The sequence below is a fragment of the Micropterus dolomieu genome, linkage group LG07, assembly GCF_021292245.1.
Source record: "Micropterus dolomieu isolate WLL.071019.BEF.003 ecotype Adirondacks linkage group LG07, ASM2129224v1, whole genome shotgun sequence".
NCBI classification, from domain to species: Eukaryota; Metazoa; Chordata; class Actinopteri; order Centrarchiformes; family Centrarchidae; genus Micropterus; species Micropterus dolomieu.
Genome location: NC_060156.1, coordinates 11,617,092 through 11,627,770, shown reverse-complemented (window position 1 = coordinate 11,627,770; position 10,679 = coordinate 11,617,092). Strand labels below are relative to the sequence as shown.

At 36.5% G+C, this 10,679-nt stretch overlaps 1 protein-coding gene across 2 annotated transcripts in view; it reads right to left on the bottom strand.

The window, feature by feature from the left end:
- Positions 1-692: 692 nt before the first annotated feature.
- Positions 693-10,679, bottom strand: part of tmem41aa (transmembrane protein 41aa) — a 12,570-nt gene continuing 2,583 nt past the window's right edge. The window contains exons 1-4 of one of the 2 annotated variants that reach the window (XM_046054403.1): positions 9,413-9,599; positions 5,901-6,062; positions 4,069-4,207; positions 693-2,693 (exon numbers count right to left, since the gene is read on the bottom strand). In XM_046054403.1, coding sequence (XP_045910359.1) covers positions 2,473-2,693; positions 4,069-4,207; positions 5,901-6,062; positions 9,413-9,580 — 690 coding nt within the window. In that variant the 5' untranslated portion in view covers positions 9,581-9,599 and the 3' untranslated portion in view covers positions 693-2,472. Of the gene's footprint in view, positions 2,694-4,068; positions 4,208-5,900; positions 6,063-9,412; positions 9,600-10,679 lie in introns of those variants that run through there. The other variant, XM_046054402.1, reaches the window with a different exon arrangement.

The window sequence follows — 10,679 nt, the reverse complement described above, 5'->3', positions numbered from 1 at the left end:
TATTCATTCCTGTTAGATCACTACCAATAATACTAGCTTTTAATTGTGGTTGAAAAATATCCTAGCTCTAATTTTGAACAAATTTGGGAGAATCAGAATGGCAAAATAAAATGAATCTGTGACATACAAAGAAGGAAGGAGGGTGTATCCAGGTCCAAAAAAAACACATTAATAAAAAATAAAATCTGATAAAACTTGTTCTGCATTCAACAACCATCCTAAAATTATGGATTAGCCGAGAAAAGGATTTAGCGAAGTCTGGCCGGATGTATGCAGAACCACAGCAGTGTTTTTTGTCCTGTCTAATTGTTCAATGAGAAAACACAAAGCACTGCATGAGACTGACGGCGGTCCAGTATTTACTACACTTCATATAGCACTAGACTTTCAGTAGTGGATTCACATGGATCCATTTCTTAACTGCATTTCACCATTTGGGAGATTCCTTTTGTTTCCTCAGTAGGTCAACAACCCTCAAGTTCTACAATTCCCCATGGGCCAAACGGTCCCAAACACCTCAAGGTGATCGGTGACTGTGCACTGGACAGACAAATGATCCATTTTTAAACACATCTCGTGGATCCATGCCTTTCTGGTAACAGCCATGCTGTTGTTTTGAGTTGTGAGTGAACTGTATTGCTGAGCAACCTAGATCTGAGCAATAAAGAATATTTGAAAAAAACAAAATGCTGTTTTTCCATGTTTACTGTTGATTTATTATTTCAAAGTTTTTTTTGTCATCTCTGGAATAAAAAGGTGGCACATCATTTATAATCTGACAAATGTACCAGCCAAAGTCTGCATTAGATTACACTTAAAAGAATTCACATCTTTGAAGAAACAGAAAGCTGACATAACATTTTACATCAGCAAAATTAAGAAAGAGTTTTAAAACACTTTGTGCAACGCAGAAGCTGCTGGACAGGTAATGTACAAAAGACACATGGACCGTGAAAAGAGGCAGCAAAGAGAAGGATTGCAATGCAATATTAAGGCTTGGTTTAACAGAGGCCTCACACTGCCTGAATAAACTGCACATTCACTTTCAGATATGAATCCAGCTGATTAGATATGACACGGTAAAACAGGGCTGTACATTTTGTTATTCAATTCAATAATTCTGGTCTCTACAATTTTAAAAATCTCAAGTTCAAAGTTCAAGCAGAGTTGAAAAATAGTAAAAACTGTCCTATACACTCTTAGAATTTATACTAAAATTGCAAAATGTGATTGTCACACAAGAAAAATACAACTTCCAAGTTGTTTAACATACACTGCAAACATGATCAGTTTTTACATTACAAATATAATAATCCAAACAAACCCAAAAAACAATCATTGGAACCATCCAGCCACTATGAACACTGGTAGGCTGTCATTTTTGGAGGTAGAAGTTTGAACCAGGGATGACAGGCACTTGAAACACTAGCTGTTAACATTGAAGCAGTACTCTTACTGTATAACACCAAAGTTTCCCTAAAACCCCTCCCTCTTTCCATATAATTACTGTACATTCATATATCTATATACATTAGGGCTGCTCCATTACAACGAAAATCATAATCACAATTATTTAATGCTTCATTAAAAAAAAGTTATTATGCAGAACACCAAAAATCTCAAATAGCCCAAGTTATAAGAAATAGTCATCCAACATTATTAAATTTAAACAGCCTCTTAGAGGTGATAGAATGACAGAAAGGCAGTGTTTCGATAGGTTGACTGCAGATGGGCTGCCTGGGGGGGCTGAGCAGGTGACAGGTGAACTACTGGAGTGGACGACAACTTACGTAATATTACATAATGCTGAAATTCAACCGTGGTGTTCTCTCATGAAATGCGGTGACTTAAATCAACGATTAGTAACAAAAGTAAAAATATATGTAATTTATAAGCTATGGAAAGGTCCACTAGCCACTGGGCTTATTTATGTAGTGTAAAATGCCGAAGGCTTAAGCTAATAATGGTGCCAGTTATAGCAGTCTTTACCCCTGTCATCTTGGCTTGAGCTGAACTTAATATGTCACAGCCTGGCTGAGAGAGAGTTTGGGCTTTTAGAGATAGGCGAGAGCCACCGCTGTAAAGGAAAGGGATGCGCTGGATTTACAAGACAAAACAAGAGCATCATTGTGAAACGGAATGCAGCACAATAATTGGTTTATCTCAATAATCTTCTTTTCATAATCGAAGCCAAATAATATACATATACTGTGCATGCCAACAGGCGCCATGGCACAGAAACACCAACATTTGGTAAAACAAAATACTTGGCTTCAAATCCCACTGTGCCACTCTTATTTTTCTAAAACCTCTCCATCTCCATGTGGCTCCAGAAAAGTAAAGCACTCCCAGATAAAAGAAACCTTTACACATGTATGTGCATAAGGTTTTTCTGAAGAGTCACCACTAATTACATTCACGGCAGAGGTCATCAAAGTGCCAGGGAACAAACAAACTCGTTCCCAGAACAGATCACTTGACTTTCTTATCTGCAACGAGCCCGTTCTGCGAACGGACATCCAGTTTGAGACGCCTCTGACTGAAGCGGCGGATGAGGGCGCCAGGCAGCAGTGCCATGCAGGCAATGGCCAGCAGCTGCAGCAGCCGCTCCCAGGAGAACAAGTCATCCAGTGACGACACCTCGGACAGCATGACGCCTGTCTGGACACATATGAAGTTGTACGGCAGGAGACCTATGAAAGCAAGTAGATCAATAACAAAACTCTGGTGGACATTATAAGAAGGGCTATTTGCAGTTTTATCTGGTATTCTTGTTTGAATTGAATCCCCGTTTTCTGTGATTTTGTTAGACAAAAAAGGACAGAAACAATGAACACTTTAAATCAGAATGCACGTAATAACCAATACTAATACAAAGAGGAGCAACCAAATATGAGCAGCCATTAAAGTGGCCTTTTCAACATTGATTTAGGTGAATGTAAAGTCCTTTTTCTTTTGGTGTCTACATTGTTTATCTGGGGGATCAAAAGAATTGAAAATGGTCTGTGTTGTTTTGATTTAGAGTGTATGGTTCGTTCTTTAATTACTACGTTTCAAAACCAAATCAGAAAAAACAAAAAACCAAGTCATTGTTTGGTTTTTCTGTTTTAAATCCAAAACGGAAAAATGGAAAACTGTTTTGTTTTTCTGTTTTAAATCCATAAGGGAAAACAAAGGAGCTGCGTTTTGTTCTATCTTTGACCAGTGTTGTATCCCTACAACCCGTTCTCACTCCCCGACTCGTCACATATGGACGCATGATCAAGGCCTATCGGCGTTTGTAACGCACTGGGAATCCCTATAGTGTCATAGGTCAATGCAGTGGGGGAAGCCCTGTAGCGTCAGTTTGTGACGGTAAAGGCAGGTATGAGATATTTAACAGAAAAGACTGAGTTAGAACATGGTTGGGGTGAAAGGAGGGCCAGGACTTTTGAACCAGGAGACTTGTGTTCGTGTATCCTGTGAAACAAAAAGTCAACATTAGGCTAAATATTTTATATATAAAGGCTGTTTCTTGTCAGGTCGCATCTCATATCAACTATGGCTAATATGATTGTAGAAGTGAGCATATACAAATATTACAGAGCCTCAAACACTCAAAATTCTCCTATTTCTAGCTTAAGTATGTCAGAATCAAGGAAGCATTTTGTTTGGGATCTGAAGCAGCTGAGCGATCTCAAAAAATACCCGAATGTTTATCAAGGGTTTTTTCTTGAGGCTAAGGTCAGGGTGCAACCTCCTCTCCCTCGCCCTACATGCTCCAATCTGTTGTCTGTTCAAGCTCATCTTATTTATGTGTGTATTTGGACCCTCTTGAAAACGAGATGCTGCATCTCATTTACATTTAATCAGGCACCACAATCGCCCAAGTGTATCTGCTGCAGGTTTAAGTGTAACACAAATCGGACTCATTAAATATCAAATCAATATTTTTCTGTTTTGGTTTTAAAAAAGAAAAAGAAAAACCAATGTCTGTTTTTTTTGTTTTCTGTTTATCTGTTTTTCCGTTTTGGATCATCATAATTTGACAGCAAGCCGTCAATCAGGTGTGCAGGTGTATGTTCTTACCAATGAAGACCGAGCAGAAGAAGAAGGTGATGGGGATGTTGACAATCGGGGCAGACATGTTCAGAAACCAGTTGGGAGTCATGGGAAAGAACCTCAGGAAGAGCAGAAAGAAGAACAAACAGTCCTGGTTCTCCTCGACCTGGGAGATAAAGACGAGATGTTAAACGAGATGTTTGAATCAATGAAGGGACAGTAGATAGATACTACTAATACTACTAATTACTATCTATCGTAAGATAGATAGTAATTTCTCTTTTGGGTGTCAGTGTTATGTCACACTGGTTTATGAACAGTGTCAACTGTCAGTAACCACAACAGCCTGCTGAGTAGATTTTCAACAGGAACATGACAAGAGTCATCATTTAACCTCGTTATAGTAGAATAAGATTTAGTTAATAACACTGCAAAACACCTCCTGGTATAACTTTGCACATAATAATACATCGGGTCAGGAAAATACAACTTTATATTCTAAATGGAGGCGTACAGTATAGACTCTGATTCAATGTCAGTACGCAGCCTCACCTCGCGTTCACATATGTAGGTGTCATATTTCTTAATGAAACCTGAAATAGTAGTACATAACACCTCCTAGGGGAGGTGATAAAACCTGTAAACATTTACACCACATAATATTCTGTGACTGTGGCTGTTGTTGTTGCTATTGTTTACATTTTTACAGTGAGTGGTACGTTAGCTAGTTAAAAGTCCTCTTCTGCTTCCTTTTATTTCTGACTTTATATTTTGTGGTTATAGCTGATACTGGGGCACGATAAGCCAAGAGAAAATGGGAGTCGATCTTGGTTCAGGGTTCAACACATAGGGGAGAATTGAGGGATTTGAAATTATTCAAAACCGATCCTGAATTGTCCGTCTTCCTCCAAGACAGGTATGCTATGTCTGTTTTATTTGGCTGTGTACAGTCCATGGAGGTATAGGTCACGGTGGATAGTATTGTAAAAGAAATGGCTGATAACATGACATTTTATTTTGGCCTGAACTATATCTTTCTGTTTTCTTATTATTACGAATACAGAACATTTTTAAGGAATGTTGATTCCCTAATAATGTTGAACTTTAGCTTATGAAATAAATATTACTGAGCAACTGAATATATAAGTTGTAGGCTTACATCTAACCTAGGTCTATGAACTGTACCAAAACAAAGTTTACTTTGAGTCACCTTTGTCATATTACAGTTTATTAATCTGTCATAGCCACAAATAAATACATTACCTCATCGCTACGCGCCCTGAAACAGCGGTGTTCCAAAAAAGAAAAGTATTATTAAAAACAAGTTGCGTCTTTCTTTCCCTCGCGTCCAAAACAAATCCACTTGCTCGCTAGCCACATCAAGATCTTTACGACCCGAGGCGGTGGAAACTACCGCTTTTGTCCACAGGGGCTGCAGAAAGAAGTGCCTTGCAGTTGCTTTAAGAAACATCTCTGACTGGATATTTGGTAAGACAGTGATGATGGCTTACACTTTTTTTTTTTTTACTAGGCCTTGCAGTGTATTTATAGTCAGCAGTGTGCTGATCTTTATCTCCCTATGTAGAAGATATACAACCCAGGAAGAACAGTTACTTGGTAAGAGCTGGGGTAGGCAATGTATTTTTGAAGCTTTTTTTGTTCTTGTATTTTTGTTGTGGCTTTGAAAGAAAGTCATTCAGTTGGATACTTTCAAAATCTAGCAGTCTCTTGCTAGTTTTTACGACATTGCCCCGGCTTTAAACTAAGTGCATCATTGCTTTAAAAGTTCGTATGTTGTCAAATATAATTTTACACAACATTTTCTATATTTGTTGCCTTGAATGAGAACACAGATTTACCTTCCTCTGTAGCATGGAGACTTTATCAGGGAAGAGGTTAACAATATAGCGTTTTCCGAAAGCCTGGGACAGGAGGTAGCATGTGGTGGAGCCGACTGTGGTGAGTACACAGGCGAGCAGCAGCCCTTGAAATGGTCCAAATATAGCTCCTGCTAGTATGTTCTGCACAAAGACAAGCAGAGAAGGACTGTGTTACTAGACATCATCAATATGTGTAATGATCAGCTGACACACAGATCTACGGTTTCTAAATCCTCTGTGATCCAACAGTGGTTTTAAGTGTGAGACGTTGGGTTAGAGTCACTTTAACCAGCATGTGGTGTGTGGCTGAGGCCTCTTCTCTGTGCGGCACACTCGGCTGTACAGATTAAACTGGGAATAAAAACTGTCACAAAAGTCCAAAACGCAAAAGGGGTAAATGACATAAAAAGCTTCAAAAAATGTTGTTTGTTTTTTTTTTTTTAAAGTCAGTTCAAGTCTTTTCAAAATAGATATAATTCATATTTTTGAAATTAGAACAATGTGTATAAACAAGTTTTATTTGTTAAATAACATTTTAAAGTGTTTAAAACACATTTTTGTAACTTCACAGCCCAAAAAATGTCAGGTGGCGCAACCAAATATTTGTAACAACATATATATTTTCCTACTATTTATTCTAATTTATAGCTTTGGCAAGTATTCCCTAGAGTGTCTATAGGCTTAACAAATTATTATTTTGTGCTTGTGATTTGTATTTACAATTATCTAAGATTATTGCATTCTAGAAGCCAGTTATTTAGTATCTTTAGCATCCAATTTTACATTTAGTGATGGAAAAATAATTATACAAAAATAAAAATTGACGTTTTCAATACAGTATTCATGATCATCATTGTTTTAAACCATATGTTCGCTTCAACCTATCAGTTTAAATCAATATTGTAGCTGGTAGCACCACCTGACAATTCAGTTGCGCCACCTGACAACATATTAGTAATGACAGCGAACATACTGTAAAATTGCAATTTTCTTTCAAATACAAAAAAGGTGTTTTAGTCAACAGTCTCTGTTGAAGTAAAAGTAATGAACTGATTAAAAACAGGCTACAGTGCAGTGGATTCACTGTGGAAAAAAAAAAAAAAAAACGATACAGCATAGTATCGCGATATTATATTGTATCGTAACACGAACGTCAAGTATCGATCTTTTATTATATAAATTGTACATGAGAAGTTTGTTTTTTGGCACTAATAAAATAGCATTTTCAGTCCACTAGAAAAAGAATTTTCCTTTGGGGACACAATTGCAATATGTTTAAAATCGCAATAATATGGTATCGTGACATAAGTATCGTGATAATATCGTATTGTGGGGCCTCTGGTGATTCCCACCCCTACGTATTCCATTGTAATTGAACAACGTTTTAAATGTTCCTCTCCCTGTGCTTTCACCGGTTTTGCTTCCACTGTTGCCTCACTTTGTGCTGTTCTGTTCTGGACTGCTGGCTAAATTGGGAGTTTCACAGTTTTCCCTCCATCTTCATCTTCAGATAACTACAAATAGGGATGTTCTGATCACCTTTTTTTGCCCCTGATCCGAGTCATTTAATATTTAGTATCTGCCAAGTCTGAGTCCCGATCCGATACTTATATTTTACTAAATACAGTTGCATAGTGTACACTTCAGGATCGCTGTTTAATTAAATTTCTCTATCCTTAACAGTATCCTCGTGTGTTGCTTCGGATTGAGTTACCTAAGTGAACTCACTGTATTCTGTTTAGTGTTCATTTTTTAGGTGCCTTATTAAATTGGTAGAATTGAACGCAGCTCTTCTGAAGCTAGTAAACACAACCTATTCTCATGAAAAAGCTTAGACGCGGTAAAACATTCTTAATTTAAAACAAATTTTTAAATTTTCATTATCAAGCCAAACATTAGTCACAACAACTTTCCTTGCATTTGCACCACCTGACATACTGAATGCACCACCTGACTTTATAACTTATTTCAAATATAACAGGCTTATAGTATGAAACTTGTATTAACTTTTGCTAGCAAGTTCATACATACATTGGTTTGATTAAATAAAAGGTTTCATGATAAATTAATAATTTTCCAGTATTACACTGGTTGTACCACCTGACATGGAAAGTGAATCAGTCTGACTAAAAGTTAAACATAGGTATTTTTGTCATTATTTGAAAGGGATTTACAAACCTTTTCACTCAGACATAAAGGTTACTTGGGGTCCTCTGGATGATGCAATAACTCTCAGTCACTGTTAATACATTTTCACTTTGGAATAAATGTCCCATGCTTACGGTTGTGCCACCCTGACAACTGAAAACATGCAAATTGCTGGACAGAAGTTTTTTAATTATCTCAGCAATTTTAAAACTATTGGTACTTAGTTAAAAAGAAATTTGGTTTATTTGAAAGGTTTAAAACATAACATCATGCCACAGTATTTTATTTTGAATTTAATATGCTTAAAACACAATTTAAAATATTTTCTTATTCTGTTTATTTGCACCACCTGACATTTTGGGAGTTTTAGATGCCAAAACATAAAATATATATCATTATAATGTTGAAAATGAAAATGTATTCACACCAAATGGGTTTTTGTTTTTATAAAATATGTATTATGTCATGAATTGATTAAAATTAATTTAACAGAAAAGAATTCACTTGGACACAAAAATATGCACGTCATGTCATTGACCCAAAGGCCTTTGTTGTTTGAGCTAGCTGAATATTTTTATCCAAAATGCTGTGACTAATTCTTACCATAAAGATGAAATACATTTTTTAACACTTCCAACAGCCACTGTTTTTGCCTTCCTTACAAGAATGTCTGCCTTCTTATCCAGCATCGGTGCAAAGTAGACCTGCACTGATTAACTGGTTTAGGGCTGCTGAAACGAATTAATATGTTTTAGTAGTTTTCTAAGAACAAAAATCAAAATTCTCTTATTCCAGCATCTTAAATCTTAACATTTTTATACTTTCTTTACTCCTCTTTGTCTGATAATATTTTATTTATGGACTAACTATCGAAATATTATCAAAACTGCAATATAGTCAAGTGCAATGTCTAAATCGCAGGAGCTGCAATTTTTTGATAAACGTAAATGTGTCACAACATACAATTAAAAATGAAGCATTGTGGTGCTCCAGTGATGCCCCGGCCAACACAAACTGTATTATCCAGACTTAACAGGAACATGCTCTTTTTTGGTACAGACACCAGCAAAAATCACATATAGCAATATCTGTCCAAATTATTGCAATATGATTATTTTTTTTTCATATTGTTCAGCCCTATTGTCTGCAAAAAAAAGCCATTTGAGGACGTCATCTTGGGCTTTGGGAAACACTGATTAACATTTTTCAGCATTTTCTGACATTTTACAGACCAAACAACTAATCGATTAATCGAGCGACTAATCAACAGATTCATCGACAATGAAAAAAATAGTTGGCTGCAGCTCTAGTGCAGAGAATATTTGAAACAATTTTTACCTTACCAGGAACGAGGATCCAGGAATGGCAAAGGACTGCTTGTAGAGATATGCACTGCAGAAGAGCAGCAGGACGTATTCAGTGTGCTCCGTCTTGTAAAACTGCAGGAGTTCAGCCAGTTCCCTCAGCTCCTCCAAGTCCGAAGGGAACTTCAACCTGCGAGAACATCCCATACTCAAGCTAGTTAAGTCTTCTACTCATCTTTCACAGTTAGACACGGTTGGAAAATACAGACAAAGACTTCACTGTAATCAAATATGTTTTAATATTGACACTGTTTACCTGCTAACAGATATAAAATCATAAATAGCCAGCATTTTGAACTGGTAAATTAAAGCATGATGATATTTGTAGTTTTAAAAGACATCTGTTCAGATCTCATTGTTTAAACTTAGTTGATTAATGAGTGGATGGACAAAAAATAAATCTGCAATTTATCTGATAATCAATTAATACTTGAAGTCATTTTTAGAGCAAAATAATTATTATGTCCATCAGAGTTTCATGTGATTGTCACCTGTTCAACTTTGGGTTTTGGGCTTTATGAAATTGTGATGGGCATCACAATTTTTTAGATTAATGATTACTTTCAATTAAATAATTTAATTGAGAAAATAACTGCAGATTAAGCAATAATGACTTACTTTACTTAATTACAGCCCTATCTCATTCGGTTTATCAAATTTAGCCTATAACTAATTTTCAATAAACAATTGGGAAATTCACACACACAAATAATGCTTCATTACTATTTTGTTGATCAATGATTAAGTAAATTTCTCTGGATTACAATCATTACAACTTTGTGACTTAGGGGACTTGATTTTCAATGTCATGAACATAATCATTGATCATTTTGAATTAATTGTACACACTTGCTTGAGAGAGACTCCAAGACACAAGATTTTTGGCATTGCTTATATTTTGGATATCCGTTTATTGATCTTTATTGTGGTCGGCTGTACACCTATTTCAGACCCTCAGCGACTTTATTTCTAAAGATCTCCTGCTGGGAGATGTTTTTATTGTCCCTTGAGTGAGGAGTTATTTTCTTTCTTGCAATTATTGTATGAAAGAGTTTTCCCTCAGAAACTGATGAAGTGGTATCCCCCAACATGGATGTGTTAACATGATATTTTCTGTAGTCTTAAGACGTTCAAATTTGCCATGTTAAAAGGCTGCAGGGCTGCCTGTCAGACGTGGTGGCGAGGAGCACAGGCACACCCCAGGGAACTGTACCTTTTCTGTTCACTCTCTACACCTCTGACTTTT